The 17096-nt window shown below is 36.9% G+C and overlaps 1 protein-coding gene across 1 annotated transcript in view; it reads left to right on the forward strand.

The window, feature by feature from the left end:
- The window catches only part of DOCK11 (dedicator of cytokinesis 11), a 149761-nt gene that overhangs the window by 65094 nt on the left and 67571 nt on the right, over positions 1-17096 (forward strand). Inside the window, exons 30-37 of the mRNA XM_072431514.1 lie at positions 2217-2328; positions 9590-9768; positions 11176-11292; positions 12236-12311; positions 13698-13801; positions 15222-15333; positions 16174-16240; positions 16686-16733. Coding sequence (XP_072287615.1) covers positions 2217-2328; positions 9590-9768; positions 11176-11292; positions 12236-12311; positions 13698-13801; positions 15222-15333; positions 16174-16240; positions 16686-16733 — 815 coding nt within the window. The remainder of the gene's footprint in view (positions 1-2216; positions 2329-9589; positions 9769-11175; positions 11293-12235; positions 12312-13697; positions 13802-15221; positions 15334-16173; positions 16241-16685; positions 16734-17096) is intronic.

Consider the following 17096-nt stretch of genomic DNA (forward strand, 5'->3'; position numbering starts at 1 on the left):
TGTGGCAGTTAAACCCCCAAATACTTCCCTATCTAAAAGACACATCACTACAGCCTTAACCTGAAACCTTGGCTTCCCTTTCTTGGCCTTATGTAAATAATAAAAAACAAAAAAAAACTAATATTTTTAGCAGGATAACAAATAGGAAAATGATAAAGCAAAGAAGGGGGGGGGGGGTTGGCAAATATAAGTAATCTTTATTTGTTTAAAGTATTTACTGTTGACTAATAGAAATGCGCTATGAGATGCAGAAAATTTGACTTTTATCCAAATCCTACGCAAATTTTATTATGCACTGAATTAAAACAGAGCCAATAAAACTTTGCATATATAGATTGTAATGGCATTTTTGCATGTGATTTCCATAAATGTTGAATTTTCTGTATTTCATTGGCTATCTATGTTGGTCAGTAAGGTCACTTTTAAAGTAGTAAAGTGCAGGAGACATGGGACAGATCTTTGTCTTCAGGATATAAGCACACCATTTACATAACTTTATGCTTTTAACATTGTGCTTATATTTCACTCATCAACAACGGTCACTCATCAAAAAAAAAGTTAAGCCAAGCATAGGTTTCCTTTGTTTTACCTTGAATTCTTTAAAACAGAACACTTCAGATTGTAATCCCCTGTATACTGATTTGCATTACCAAACCAACTACTTTTTTAACGTGTTGACTTTTTCTATGGTCAGTTGCAATCAAATATTGGAACAGTTTCTGCATAAACATTGTAATATTAGCCGTTACCTTAACATTGTTTTAATGATAAACATATTTAAAGTACTATCCCAACATCCCTGCAGAAAAGAACAAAGCTGATTTATTTTGTAAGAGATTTAAAGTTGCACTTAATAAAAGAAGGATGTTGTTTTGTCCCAGGTTCATATAAATATCATTTATAGAATACTGGCACAAGATTAAAGTAAATACAATATAAATTCAACATGCCAGTAACATTTAACTTGCTAACTTCAGATGCATATACACAAGATTAAAGAATCTTTTAATAGCTAAAATGACTGAAAAGTGACATTTCAGCTATGTGTAAAAGTTTACAAGTTGCACATTTCGTCAGTTTATTCTGTATCTGGAACAGCATGTTCTTGTAGAAGTTCCAAGCTTTGTTCCCCCAAGAAAGGCTGTCATCGGTATGTACTCATCATCATGTACTTATCATATGCTGTCATATGCATGTACTATGCATCATAGTACTGATGACATGAATTCTTCATGTTTATCCTCATTTTACTCTATGGAGTGATGGAGACTTCATAGTCCTCCTTGGTGCTACTCTATCTGCTTGGAGTAAAATAGAAGGGAGGGCAAGGGAGAAGTTAGAAATCTTGTTTCTGGGAGTTTCCAAGGCAGATTTGTGAACAATAAACATGTTATTCTAGATGCCAATATGCAAATTTGGTTTAGATATTCCATAAGGTTTTAAATGCTTAAAATGGAACCAAATGCTCCTTGCTATGGGGGAGCCTTTGCCATGTTCAGCCAGTATGCACAGCACAGACTTCTGGGTCAACAGCAATTTTCTTCGGCCATTGAATAGCCTCTTATGATGAGCTCTTCTACTTACACAAGAGTTACATTGTTCTTAGTGCCTGGGTCTATTTGCAAGTGCAGTGCAGCTTAAGCAAAAAGCCACCACGAGCAGGGTAGAAGTTTTCTTTTTGGATTTAGTTCCATTTTAAGGGATATCTGTTTTCTTCCTGCTCTGTCTGATGTACCGGAACAAGCAGAAAATCTTCTCCATTGATAGTAGTAACATTGTAAAAGTTGTTCTAATTACTCTTCATTCTGCTTGTGATTTTAAAAAAGTAGGATAACTCCTTCCTGTCCTATCCAAAACTATAAATTAGCAGCCAGGATAAGATTAGTCCAAACATAAAAGGTTTTCTATGAAGTTGACCTAAGAAACATGACACAAAGCACTCCTGATAAATCCCTATAGTTTTCTGTATCTTCATGTATGAACATTTATCTAAAAATGCAAGTATTTTTTACTGGTCAATGCATTGCTTCCACTGAAACTAATATAGCCTAATCTACCTATACTGGAGCATGAAAGGAAGGTTGCCTTATGCAAGGTCACATATCAAGTAGAAGTCTATGAGAAATCTGGTAGGTCCTACAGAACAGGATGATCTGGAGTTTTATTAGGCCAAAACTAAATTCCATGTAACATTATTTTTTTCCCTTTCTATATAGATATTAAGTGAATACAAATTTGAGTTTCTGCAAACCATCTGTAATCATGAGCACTTCATTCCTTTAAATTTGCCAATGACGTTCGCCAAGCCCAAGCTACAGAGAGTCCAAGGTAAAAATAAGAAAAACCTCTTTACTCTATATGGCTTTTACTGATTGCTGCTTTTTTCTGTGCAGGCCAATACCTTTAAATGGACATAAAACACAAAATTAGTTGCTTTATGTAATTATTAGGCAGTCAAGTGCCGTGTGGGTATATTGTACTGTTGCCAAGGATGAAAGCCAAAATGTACATGAGGTGCATTAACTGACTGACATGAATATATATATATATATATATATATATGCACCCCGCGCTCCCTCTGTGACGGGCCGAAGAGAGATACTGGGACGACGCAGGACCCAATGGAAGAAACCTCTTGACGAATAGACTGATCTGCAGGATTGAAAGTAAGTGTTTTTTTTTTTTTTTTCAGGTTTACTCCCACTTTAATAAATACATTCGTTTTGGCTACTTACTGACAACCACCAGCAAAGTGTGTCTGCAGTGTACCTTACGGTCTGCACAAATGCCAATGTGTATGAATTCAGTATGCATAATTTTTTCATACACACCCCTCAAAGTTACAGGTAGCGGGAAAGTTGCTGTTCACTGGCTAATCAATCTTAGTGACCATGTCCATTCAACTGATAAATATACCTCTTTGGAGCTGCATGGAACCAACAACTTTAATTAGTATTCTCCAGATTTGATGGAGAAAGTTATTTCCCTTCAGAGTCATTACATATGGGTTCCAATATGTATGTCCTCCATTCTGGACATGGTACCAGGAAAGAATCATCACATACTTCTGACACTGTGTTCAATCTACCTATGAGTATATTAGGGACAAGCGTCTCCAACAACAGATTTGTTTTTGTTTTTTTTTTATTCACACATTATGTGTGGAAGTTTGTTATGTTTAGATGTCAATGGTTCCCATGCAAAGCACTTTCTTTAAATATTTACATAAAGGAAAGTGTATTTCCAGATAGAAGTGTATACTGTTCATCACATAAAGTTTATGAACACTCAGTTTTGGATACTTTTGCTGGCATATTTTATGGCATTATTTATTGTAATCCTTTGAACAAACCTTGTTTAACTGGTATGCGCTTTCCAAGCTTCTCCACTTTAAAAGGCTTGGCAAAGCTATTGCGTAGCCTGGATATCTGTAAATCTCTCAGCTAGGGTAATGAATATTGCTCCTTCTGGGTGCCAAAGGAAGAAACTGTGTAGTACAGCATAACCCTCTGAATCCCTAATTTAAAATATTTACCTTTTTTATTTTTCTAATGTGTTCACCTTCTAGTTGTGGAAGTATTTTATTTATTAAAAATAAATATTTATAAACCAAATTCATAGAGCACCAACATATTACGTAGCGCTGTATATTAAATAGGAGTTGCAAATGACACATATTAACAAAGAAGGAGGAGAGGACCCTGTCCAGTAGAGCTTACAATCAAAGAGGAGGTGGAAGTAACACACAATAGGAGGGGGGATTTGGGTTGGTGAGTAGTAAGGGATTAAAACACAGAAGAAAACAGGTAGGTAAGATTGAAAAGATTGGTTTTAAATGCTGAAGTATCAAAGAATAGTAAATGAAAAATCCCTTGCACAGGGAAAATTCACTTTGTTAGAAAAACAGCCTATATTTATTTATTCAATCAACCCAATTGATCTTTAACATATATATTTCACATTTTATCAATATGGTTTAGGTTAGAGTAAACTATGGTATACTGTATGTTTAAACAAATGATCAGATTAACAGATGTAGAGAGTTAAACATTGCTCAAAAATGTATAATTTCTTGTTATAGCTGAGCTTGGCAGATCCCATTTGAGACTTCCAACTTGTCCCTTAAACTAATTATTGGCTTAGTGACTAACTGGAGAACTTGTTTAATCTGCCTTTCTTTTCTCCTCCCTGGATCCTCCCTGCCCCTCATCAACATACTACCCCTTCCACCCTCATCGATATGCTAATAACATTTTATATCTAATCTTTCCAATTTCCTAACATTGTTATCACATACCATGCACGTCTCTATGCAAATAAGAGTATGGCTGGTAGGAGAAGCCAGCAGATAGATGTATATATATATAGGTTCCGTAAACCAAGACAGCATCCATGATGCATAGAGTAGACTGGCTTTTGGAAGGAATTCTGAAATTACCTTGAAGGGTAGATTTGGGCATTTCTAAATATTTTACATTTGCATGGAGGCTGCCCTAGGTAACACCCACATTTAAGACCTCGATGATTGAAAGAGCTTAAATTCAATAGATGAATGGGGAAGGTTGGAAATGAATGTGCTAGATCGTGCAACTGTTGGGACATTGCATAAGCTTATTGAAAGGAAATAATGGTGAATGTATGTCATACTGATAGTTAAAGTTGGTATAACAAAGTATTACAGTTTGACTTTTTTGGACAGTCAATGCATATGTATATACCAATGCATACCTTGCTTATTTACTATTTAATAATGTCTATGTCAGGTTTAATTGCAAATACTTTGCATGTACGTAAAGAATGTACTGTTTTCCATGTATGACATACAGTCTCATATTTCAGTACTGCATGACTATTTGTAAATAGAGTGAATATGAAATTTGTGGAATAAAATGGAAGTCCTGTTCTACCTGTCTGGCTTGTTTATAAATGCAAAATAAGAGCAATAATGTTGAAAGCTGGCAACAACAAATTAGTTTTTACAGACCTTAGTAAGCTGTACTGTGTTATTCTGCATTTTCAGTTTCCAGCTTAAGCCGCATACACACGTGCAATTCTTGTAGTTGGAAAGGATCTTTCATGATCCTTTCCAACGATAAGAACCGCACGATGCATGAACGAGTGCTGTACATACAGCACCGTTCTGCTCTATGGAGAGGGGAGGGGGAGAGCGATGAAGCGGCACCCTGCTGTGCGCTCTCCCCCTTCCCTTGCATTAAGATCGCTCGTCGTTCATCGTCCGTGGATCCGCCAGGACGGATCCACGGACGATGAACGACGCGGGCTGTACACACGCCAGATTCCCGCCCGATATCCGCCCGGAGCCGATTATCGAGCAAGAAAAATTGAACTGGAAGCAGGGAAACAAAAAAAACAATGGCAATCCACTTAAGTTTTCTATGCAGTCAGACACTCTTTTCATTGTCTAGTATCATCATCGGCTCCCCATTGACATGGCACTCTAAGTGCTAGGTTTCCATCTTGCTAGGTCCCCACCACCACCACCACACACACCTTAATGTTACCAGGACCTGATGCATTTATGTATACTCAGTAAATGAAGTCTGATTCCATGTTTTGATACTTGTACCTCTTCTTTTCACAATGCCACTAGATCTGTTATCATATGCTGTGGAGTGGTTTGGCTCTGTAGGTAGGTTGGCTTAGTAGAATGTATTTACTTTTAAAAATTAGATGCTATATACTTGTCAGCACTTGTCATGTGCTTCTGACTAATGTCACTAACTGCAGAGCACATTTCCAGTCTTATTACTAATATATCTAACCAGTAATCAATGAATCAATTGAGCAAAATTTCTAGCCAGTCATTGTATAAACAATAAGCATGTGTTTGCTGAAATGTGAAAGAACATAAAGGAACATGTCAAAGGGTAACTTTCAAACAAAGTACAGTTATGCTGTTTCCCCCAAAAACTTTTGTCCTAAAATAACTCCCCCTCCACATATTCATTCCTACTAAGGTCACTGTGGCCACATCCTCCTTGAGTTCTCCACATCAAGTGGGGCCATAAAATAATGCCTTCTATGAAGAAGGTAGAGGCATCTTCCAATACAGTATTGGTAGGCAAACCATAACAGGGTGGTAAATACTCTCATGGATTGCTAGAATTGACACAGGTACTTGGCTTCATTTTTACAATACAGAAAGAGTTTCCAAAACTTCATATAATGTCATCTCTGCCTGTTACTTCTATATTTATAAATTAAGTATATACAACAATATAGGGATCGGTATTCTATACATATGCCACTATTATTTCCCATGATATTGAAAAGCGCCTAATTAGTTCAGCAAGCAAAATAATTTAAAAAATCAACTATAGCAAAATTTTCCATTTTAGTTGTAGAAGATCTAAAACTAATGTCAGGTTTTCTGTGTCTTCTTGTCTAAGTGACCACACAAGAAGTAAAGGGGCGCCAACAAGGCCACAGGCACCAAAAAAATACTAACAATAAACAATCCCAACTAATACTAATCCCACCAACAAACAAACACACAAAAAAGCAATATAAATTGCTTTCTGAATCCCCTTTGAGGAGATTCCTATTATTTCCCATGCTGATGACCACACGGGAGATGTGGAGAAATCTGCCCAGTGAGGTCACATAAAGAAATAAAGCAGGCAGATTATTTAAACTTTTTCTCACGCTATCTAAATATTGAAAACAAGGTTCTTGAAATATAGATTGAGTAAATGCTCAGAGATGTGACCCTAAATGCTTCACGAATTTATTTGTAGATGTCTGGGATGTTCTTTAGCTGTCCATTGGTCATTGGGACTATACAAAATGTATATTTATATATCTATCTTTTTGTTTGCTGACAGATAGTGCCAGCCAACCCTGGATATCAGATCTCTGGTTGTTCTTTTTGGAACAATAACACCTTTTGAATTTGTACATTGTTGTAGCTCTACAGCTTCGGTTTTGTATACTTAAAATATACGTGCACTTAAGGAGCAAATATGCAAAAGGCACTTACTGTCTGCTTGACCTTTGAACCCATTTGTGGTTGGCACTCCAAGTGCTTTTCCCTCTTGTCTGTTTATTTGCTGTATTATTCATAACATAGACAGACTGTCTATGGCTGACTATCTGTGGCTGACCTCACATGTCACTGCTAGTTCCACAAGCAAGCCCTGTGTACTAATGATAGGGGGAGCTTGAAATGACAATGTTTGCAGACCCCTTGGATAGTGTTTTGCTGTGAGAGAATTGAAGTTAACATTCACATTTCAATGCTAAGCAACCTAAGGACGACTCTGGTTATACATATAGTTTGGATGTTACAATATTGCATGATGGATATCAGCATTTGGCTTGTAGCCTCATTTTATAGAAGCTGATTATGTAACTTATTGTTTTATAATACTATTGCTTTGAAATCATGTAGACTTTTTGTTGCTTATATCATAAATCAGGGGTCTGCAAACTTTTATGGCCACTAGGCCATTTCAGGGGTGGGGAGGACTCTGAGCCCCACACAAATGCCCCCCAGGGAACACCCCCTGAAGTTGAATCCCTCTCCTCTGTATGCATCCGTAAATAGGGGAGCAACAGCAAGGAGGCTGCGCCGGAGCTCCGGCGGCTCCAGCTCCGGTAGTTCCTCAAACCCCCTGGCTGATCCGGATCGGCCAGGGGGCATTAGGCCAGAACGAACCCCGTCCTAAATATTGTTAGCTCTTCATTGCCTATGTTCATGGCCATGTTATATTCATTTTTGTAACATTACCTTGATATCCAGTCCCCTTCCTAAGAATATGGCCCCACATCAGTCCAAAATTATTGCTTAGATTGGTCATGTCTCTTATGCTTGCTGCTTCGTTTTTTGGGCTGTGGGCTACAGGTAACAATTATGACATACAAAACCCAATTCTGGGTGTATTGCTGTATCTTTTGTCCTCCTTCTTTCTTCTCTTCCCCCAACTTTTTTCCTTTTGTCAATCCTTCTATCCATTCCTCCCAGCAGTGGGTAACAATTAAAGCTTCTACTGACTTTTTGGAATTTTCACACTGTGTAGTATTTACACAGTACTTGATGGTATTGGGATGGCCTTACTATAGAGGATCCATTGAAACTAACCTTAGCCTAATGATTCATCTTTGCCAATGAAGTCACATTTGTTTTGAGTTTGATTCCTATAATTAAGCTGAAAAGAAAGAAAGAATTCAGTAAATTAAAGCTTAGCTGCCATTTTTTTATTAGTGTTAGAATAATACCATTTGAAATCTGGTTGGAGTGGCCAAAATTTCACTTCTTTTCCTACAGAGTCAAATTATACCATTTGAGGGAAAAAAAAGACATTTAGCTAAATTATTTTTTTGAAGTGAGGAACACATACTTATTTTTCCGGGGTCTTTATAAAGGAGTCAGATGCATATAAAAAAACTAGCAAACATTCAGTAGCTATTAACACCTAATTAAATTTTTGTTTACTGGAGTCAGTCCAATGACATATGGATTCCCGTTTGTCACATTGTCTGTTTAACTATACTCTTTGGTTTCATGTAATGAACTCAGTGGGTTGCTTTTCCAACCAGGTAATTTTTACCTTCAGCCTTCCTTCTTCACTATTTCCCACACAAGACTGCACTTCTTATAAACTTGCCATCCCTCGGTCTACTCTTAGACATTATAGTTTGATTTCTTATTGGAACTCTTCAGTTTACAAATGGACCAGAAACATAAAAAACATATTTGTAAGCTTTGCACAGTTAAAATACACTCACCATGGTTAAATATTGCTTGGTATTATTTATTGATGTTGGTGTAGACCTTAGTATTTATAAGGTGTTTAATTGTGGAACTTTAAAGACATTGTTTTAAATAACCACCATCAACAGAGTAGTAACAGGAAGCAGCAAGGAGCGGTAGTATTGACATCACCTGCTCTCCCACAGATTATTGACTTAACAGTTACAGAACAGCAACACACTAATAAATCATAAACTATGCTCAACTATGCTGTCAACATATTCTCTGCCAGCACATGGATAAGATGCAAAGTCTAAGCTGTTACTGCTGTCTTTATGCTATTGTACAAAGAATGAAAGGAGGATAATATCAAAACAGATCTCAGTACTTAAGCTAAATGGAAAAAAAAGGTATAAACAAGCAATAGAAATACTGCATTGAATACTCCTTTTACTGACATGTTGACACATAAAACACATTGGGACAAATTTTTGAAAGCTCTGCGAGACTGGAGAAGATAGATTATCATGGGGGAGCAGGTTTGCCGAGTCACACTTTTATAATACTTTTTTAAAGCTTTTTTACTGCCACTTGCCAAATGCAAAAAAAATTAGCAAACAAAACTCATGCCTCAGTGATTTGACATTATTAATCTGAATTCTGACTGATTGCTGTGGGATGCTGTGGGTACATCATTCTTGCTGTTTTCTCAACTTTGCTATATAAGCTCCACAATCTCTTTCACTCTGATTTGCTAGGTCATGTATACCTGGCAACGCATTTATAGTATTCTCTTCATTTCTCAATTGCTTCTGTAATCTAGGTCCTGACATTGTGTTTTAAACACTAGATTTATGTTGTGTTATTTGTATGTAGATCTTAATCTTGAATGCAGTTTGACAGATGATTACTGCAAGCATCACTTTTTGGTTGGCCTTCTGTTGAGAGAAATGGTACAGACCCTGCAGGACAGCTGTGACATCAGATATGCTGCAATTTCCACACTTAAACATCTGCTGATCAAACATGCATTTGACAACAGGTATCAGCACAAGGTAATGATTAACTGACAAGTTTCAGTATTATTTACCATAATAAAATGTGACACCATCTGAAAATTGATTCTACTGAAATGTGGACAGGGATGCTAATTTTGGAATTAAATTATTAATAATTAAATGAATACTTTTTGTTTAATTCATTTTTACTTCTTAATGTTTATCAATACTCAAATTTTTTCAGCTTTGGTAATATTAGGTAAAGACAAAAACTTTTCTACTAGCCCAGGTTTTATTAAAAGGACTCCCCCTCATTTCTTCTTCTGGGGACCATACAATCTGCAATAGGGAAAACAAAAATTTCTATCACTGTCCTACCTAATATAAAAACACCTCGGTGGTGGGGTGCACATGTCCATGTAAAAATGTTCTAGTGAGCATAGACAGGGATGCTACAAACTGCACATTAGGTAAATTTTCTGTCATCTGGGGCATACATGTGGAGAGAGAGGTGCCCCACCTTCTCAATTATCTCCTACTCCTTGGAACCAGCAGCCTACCCAAAGTGCCCTAGAGCCTATGCAACATCCCAAGTAAAATTCTATTGTGGTGTATGTTTTATGCCTGGAGAATAGGAGCTACATGGCCTAGAGCTTCTATCAACTCTTCAGCACAAGGCAAGAAATGACTTACCCATGCCAGCTAGCCAAGGTTGTGTAACAGTGGCACTAACCTGCTGGCCCTTGAGGAAAAACACACCTTGCCTGGCAAATGTCAGGCCTGGTAATGCAGCAGTCCACCAGTAAATACCCTGGTTTTCAGGAGGTCCTTTAATAGGCCAGAAGAGTTTGTAGCCACTCTATGCAGTCATTCCCAGCTATGGCATGAACCAAAATGTCAGCAAAGCACCTGATCTATAACACTGCCATACGCAGGATTCACCCGTAGCAATGTGCCATAATTAAGTACCGGTGGTATGAATCTCTCCACCACATCAGTTGCCCATAATTGATGAGATAATTAGGGATCCTATAATTAAGTAGCCAAAATTGTGAGCCACAACATGGACACAATCCCTTCTGGTTCCTTGTGGAACACAGACTGCATGGCCTCAATGACCAGGCACAGGGGATACAACAGGCAAAAGCTTTGCTTCTTTTTCAGGGCTATTAGGAATCTTTGTGTAACTACAGGTAGGCAAATGCAGCAGGAGTCTGGTTGAGTATAATAAAAAATGGTTGGGGTGCTGGAAGAAAGAAGGAGAAAAAAAGAACAGGGATAGCCTTTAGAGAGGATCTTTCACCCATCTCAGTATAGAAAGGTACTATAGTATAAATGAACAATATGTTGAAAATAATAAAACAGGAATACAAACAAGTCTTGAATAAACGTATATCAGAGATTTCCCATAAAAAATTAGTTCAAGGCGCAATAAATGTAAAAATTGTTTGTCTTGTTTTTCAGAACCAACAAGCAAAAATTGGGCAGCTTTACCTGCCTCTGGTGGGGATGCTTTTGGAGAATGTCTCCAGGTTTACTGGAAGGGACTTCTTGCACCATTGCACACCAATGTCAGCTTCTGTAAGTTTCTCTACGAAAGATGTTTTATTAATGCTTAATGTACACAGACAAAAACATGTTCTATTGTCATTCATGCTGCTCTTCAACATGACGGCCCCACTCGGGAGTGCTCTTTTGTACAGCCCTGTTTGGTGCAGGAAAATGCTGGGTAATAAAATTGATCACTTGTCTAGGAGCTGCAACAATGCATGATGTGTTATGAAAGGTGGTGTAGGGACTATCATTCCAGCAGTCTCAGCTCACTATTCTAGCATTTCACAGATTCTTCTAACGTTAACAGACAGGAGCAGTCACGATAACAAGCTGCAAACAGATTGCCTTATAGAAACTTTATTTGTTTTTTTTAAAACAAAATTACTGCCTGGCATAGCATACAATAAATGTCATTGTAAGAAACACACAATTCTCTTTATTTCACAATAAACTTAGTTCTTGGCCACCAATTATGTCGTATTTTGTTCACATAGAGAGCTGTACATGTGATAAAAAAAAAAATTCTGTTGCTTCCTGGTTCCTTTACTGAGCAATTGGAGAACAATTCCTTTACAGAGCAATTAGAAGCTTATCTCTCCATACATTTTTAGAGTTTAGAACAATTTTTTTGTTTGGTAATAATGGAATGGCAAATGTTTAGGAGAAGAGAGTTAATTCTGCCTTGAAAGTCAACTTTCTGCTTTCAATGTAAAACAGTTAAAGTTGTGTAATGTCTAAGTGTATCATGTTAAAAAAAAGACTGGTTTGTAGTTTTCTTTAGATAGCTCTAAAAACTTACATTTGTTGTTAGGGCTGTTAAAATTGCAATCCTAGCTTTTCTGTATATGTTTAGTTGAACAAATTGACTTTTATTAATACATTGTACATTATATAATATACAGTGGATGTACCAAAATAACAAACTTCTCTTCATTATTCAATGAATAACACAACAATAATTCTATTCCAGGCCTCCAGAGACACATTTATTTACAACTTCTCCACCCCATCCAATAGGTCGAGTCTGATCATGGACAGAGACACAGGTTAGTGTTGGTCTGTTATTTTTGGAGTAAAATATATTTCAGCTGAATCAGATAAAGAATGTTATGTTTGTGGGTACAAGTTTAAAACCCTTGTATAATTGTGTCAGGAGTATAATTTTTTTTTGCTTCCCCACAATGCTGAATGTGTGTTCTCTCTCTGGATATTATTTTCTTGCTTTGATAAGTTATTGTATGTAGTTTAAGTTTGCCCCTCAGTGTCCTGTTACACTCCTTCTATCTTCTGTTTGGATCCAATAAATATATACCTGTCTTGTTTCTCACATTTCAACATTAAGATACCAATAAATAATTTTACACACACACAAAATGTTATGTATTAAACAACAATTAAATCCCAATGCAACAATAAAGCCATATATTTTTTCCAACCTACAAAATGCATATGCAGATTGGAAAAACATAAATCAAAACACTGCATTATTTGTTCACAGTTGATAAGATATATTTATTTATGTAAAAAGGCAACATGAAGTACACCAGGGCTTTAAAACTCTGGCCCCGGGTGGAAAATCTGGCCCCCATCGTCCTTTTTTATGGCCCCAAAAGAATCCTAAATATAAACTGCAGCTGGCCTCCGCTACATTGAAATAGTGCCGCTACTACAATTTCCAACATCACTCGCGTCTATAGACCAGTGGGCTTTCTGCCTATGCGTGGCCCCACATTGGACTGTTTTATAGGCGTAAGTAATGCCGGAAATTTTAGTAGCGGCTCTTTTTCAGTGAAGAGTTCTAGCCCTGCATTGGCTCTGTGTATTTGAGTTCGACACCCCTTAAGTACACAGTAAGTTTTGATAAGAATTCTCTACACTTTGAACTTGGCTGGTGGATTGTTCCACACATCTCATTTTTTACTCCCTATTTCAGCCTGCCTTTCCCAACTTTTTTCCCCTGAGGAAACTAGTTTATTGGGGGTCTTAGGTAACTCCAGGTAAAACTATTGAGAAGTAATTGGGGGAAAGCTAGTAGTCAGAATGTTTATCTTATAGTTTTGCCTAGAACACCACCCCCATAAACAACTAAAAAGTCATACAGCTGGCTCTACCAAGTGATGTTGGCACCAGAAATATGCAGACATCATTAAGTAGTAGTATAATTAGGAACAGTTTGAAAAATTCCAAGCAAACTCTGGAGGAATCTTAGTTGAGAATAGCTGATTTAGACAAAGATCACGGCTTCTTGGGGGATTTACTATTTTAGCCTTGAATAAATTGGGTAATTATTAAAAACCCCAACCAAGCTTTTATTGATGTGTACCATCATTGGGGGGATTGACCAACATTTTGAGAATATGGAAGCTAAACACACACATGCACTAAACTCAAAAAGACTTTTAATATCTAATTATAGCTATTTTATTTTGAAGGGTACAGTTCATCTTTTGCCAATGGCTGCATGATGAAAAGAGAAGACTCGCGGGGATCGATTTGTGGGGATGCAACAAATGAACAAAGCATGAATAGTGAAAATGTAAGGATGATGGTTGTGGAACATGTTTGCAGTGCACTTTTTAGTATCCTTTTTACAAAAAAATCACCAAGAGATTTGTTGAAATACTGCAGTCAGTGTCTCATATGTGAAGTTTCAGAATACCCCATATACAACCCTGACCATCAGATAATTTGCAAATACACAGGTTGGTCAACAAAAATCTGGGGTTGCATCAGTTGGTCGGGTCTAGGTTCAACAAATTATATGCCCCAAAAATTAATGGTCAGCTGACTATCTGAATATACTGACCAGGTTTTTCCATCAATTGATTTTTTCTTCCCCGAGGGCATGGGCTTGTTCCAATATGACAATACCAACATTAATTCGGCCCCAGTTGTGATAGATTAGTTCAGGGGGGCATGACACATCATTCAAACATATTGATTGGCCAAAGCCAGTCTGGATTGATCCAGACCCCCATGATAATCTTTGGGAAATGCCGGAGAAGACTTTATCTATTGGTCTGACTCTCTCATCATCAGTACAAGATCTTGTCATAAAGTTAATGTATCTCTGGATGGAAAAATGTTGTGATATTGCAAAAGCCTATTGAAATAATGCCATGTCGAATTACCATAATCAAAGCTAAAGGTAGCTCAATGAAATATTAGTGTGTGCCTTTTTTATGAGCAGGCAGTGTATTTTGAAGAAGGGCTGCACCTCCACATATATGCAGAAAGCCACACAAGTATTTACCTACATTCTTACAATACATAGTTATTTAACACCTTAAACACTATTAACCACAATATACCATAATGCTATCATAGGATTTGGTCAGTATTGTAGGTATTAGGACATTACTGGGGCTGTCTGTGATAAATGTACTTGTAGCTGCAGAGCAGTAGTTATTTTTGAGACCTCTGTCAAGGGGAAAACAGCTTATTAGACATTCATTATATGTGCTTGTAAAGCTACATACACATCGGCTCAGGGCCGATATCGGGCGAGAATCTGGCGTGTGCACAGCGCCAGTCGTCCATCGTCTGAACAACCACCCTGGCGGATCCACGGACGATTAACAATCCTAATGCAAGGGAAGGGGGAGAGAGCGCACAGCAGGGAGCCGCTTTGTCGTTCTCCCCCTTCCCTCTTCATAGAGCAGAACAGTGCTGTATGTACAGCACTCGCTCATGCATCGTGCAGTGCTAGTCGTTGGAACGGATCCTTGAAAAGATCCTTTCCAACTCCTATTTTTGCACGTGTGTATGCGGCTTTAGGCAGAACAATTACATTGCTACTGTGAAACCTTATAGTTAATCCTTTGCTAACCTCCAACCATTGTCCAGTGTTACATAAATAACAGTTTTATTGTTCTAGATAACCAACCCACTTATAGTTTAAAAACACATATACAAACTATAACCAAACTCACATTACTCTTTGTTGATCTCGTTAGATGCGCAGAAGCTCCACTAAAAGCAGTGTGTCCCATTATACCAGACTGGACTCGTATGAGATAAAGAGCCTTCTCATCTGCTATCTGTACGTCATCAGAGTCATTTCAGAAGGTTGGTGCCTGTTATCTATCAATTTTTCAATAGTTTATCTAAATTTGAAGAATATACTCGAGTATAAACCAATATATATTTTTTTTTTTACCTTAAAATGCTGTTAGGAATAGAATCTTGGATTATATTCAGGTGGCCCCTAGTGGAATGTCCTAAAACTGCATCTGTCTCTGGTTTGACAGATCAGAGCTGTCATAAACAAGCTGTTTGTAACAAACTTTTCATGAAGACAGGTCATCTACTAGTGATCACCAAGAATGCCCAAAGATATTAATTTTATTATTAAAAATCTATACTAACTAACTTAAATATACAAAATTCTTTACCTTTTAAATGTAAAACATTCACTACCTTAAAATGTCTGTCAAATCAAAGTTTGCTTTGTTTGCTTTGTCAAATCAAAGTCCAGATTTGTTTAAGTAGTTCAAATAGCCTCCACCTTTTTGTAGATGGGTCTCCTCTCTCCCTGCAGCAGGAAGGTCATGATCCTAAGAGGGGAACATTGTAGATCTGGGTATTAAAAACCTAAGTTTAGAATCCCCAGGAGGTATTACATTCACCATTTACCAAAAAGAAACATTGAGCCAAAGAAAATGTGCCCTTTCCATTTGTAATGCTCCACTTGTAATTATTCATTTTATTGTACTTCTTTCATAGACGTTTGTAGGAGCATGTTTACCCTTCAAAGGAAGTAATTGTGTTGTTTATTCTCTCCACTAATGCTGTGTGTTATTCTTGCGTGAGTTTTTTTTTATTGCTTCAGCAACAATAGATCCAGAATGCGATCTGCCGCATTGTGAAGCATTGAAAAATAACAGTTTCATTATTTGTTATTTATAGATTCACTCGTTAGCTATTGGAATAAAATGTCCCCCCAAGAGCTGTTAAACTTTCTCACACTTCTGGAGTAAGTATAAAAAGTAAAGTTTTGAAAACTTTGTTGCAAATCCAGGCTATTTAAAAGCACTGTTGTTTGTATTAAAAATGTATAAAATGTATCATGTAAAATTCTTACTGGTACCCAAATACAATCACAGTGATGAGTTGAGGTGTTCCTTGTAAAGCAGATGCATTTAGGGAGACACATTGATTGACTTACCATGCTTGCATGTGTTAATATGTGACCTAATGCCACCATTGTGTTTTGGTGTTAATACACATAGAATCATGTGATAGGAGTCTGCAGTCCTGCCCAGAAGTGCTGTGTATAGCCTTTTATTGCACTTGCACAGGATATGATCCTATTTAGATATCCATAGCAACTTCAATGTTTATCTAGTACTTTAACTCTGGTGTGTGATACAAATTCTGTCCATTGTAATAATGTGCTCTCAATTCTCTGTTATCTGCAGGGCCTGCTTATTCCATTTCCGCTATGTAGGCAAAAGAAGCATTGCCAGGTACAGTGATGATTTGTTCTATACTAATAATTTGATTGATTACCTATTGATACTCTGAAAAATATAACATTATTTGTTGATAATAAAACCGAATGGTACATATCAAAGTGCTTCCCAATATAAGCTTGCATTACCAGGGAAAATCTTTTCTGAAGATGGGCACAATATAACAACCATTATTTTAAAAATCACCTTAAAATGCCATTTTTAAAACATAGAAGCCTATAGAACTATAGATGAATGAAACAGAATAGATACAAATATATCAATATTTTTTGAATACATTTGTATTTATTGTCTAAACAGTGTTTTTTATATAATATAAATGTTATATATAATAGAAATATAAAATAAATAAATAAT

Source organism: Pyxicephalus adspersus, chromosome Z, assembly GCF_032062135.1.
Source record: "Pyxicephalus adspersus chromosome Z, UCB_Pads_2.0, whole genome shotgun sequence".
NCBI classification, from domain to species: Eukaryota; Metazoa; Chordata; class Amphibia; order Anura; family Pyxicephalidae; genus Pyxicephalus; species Pyxicephalus adspersus.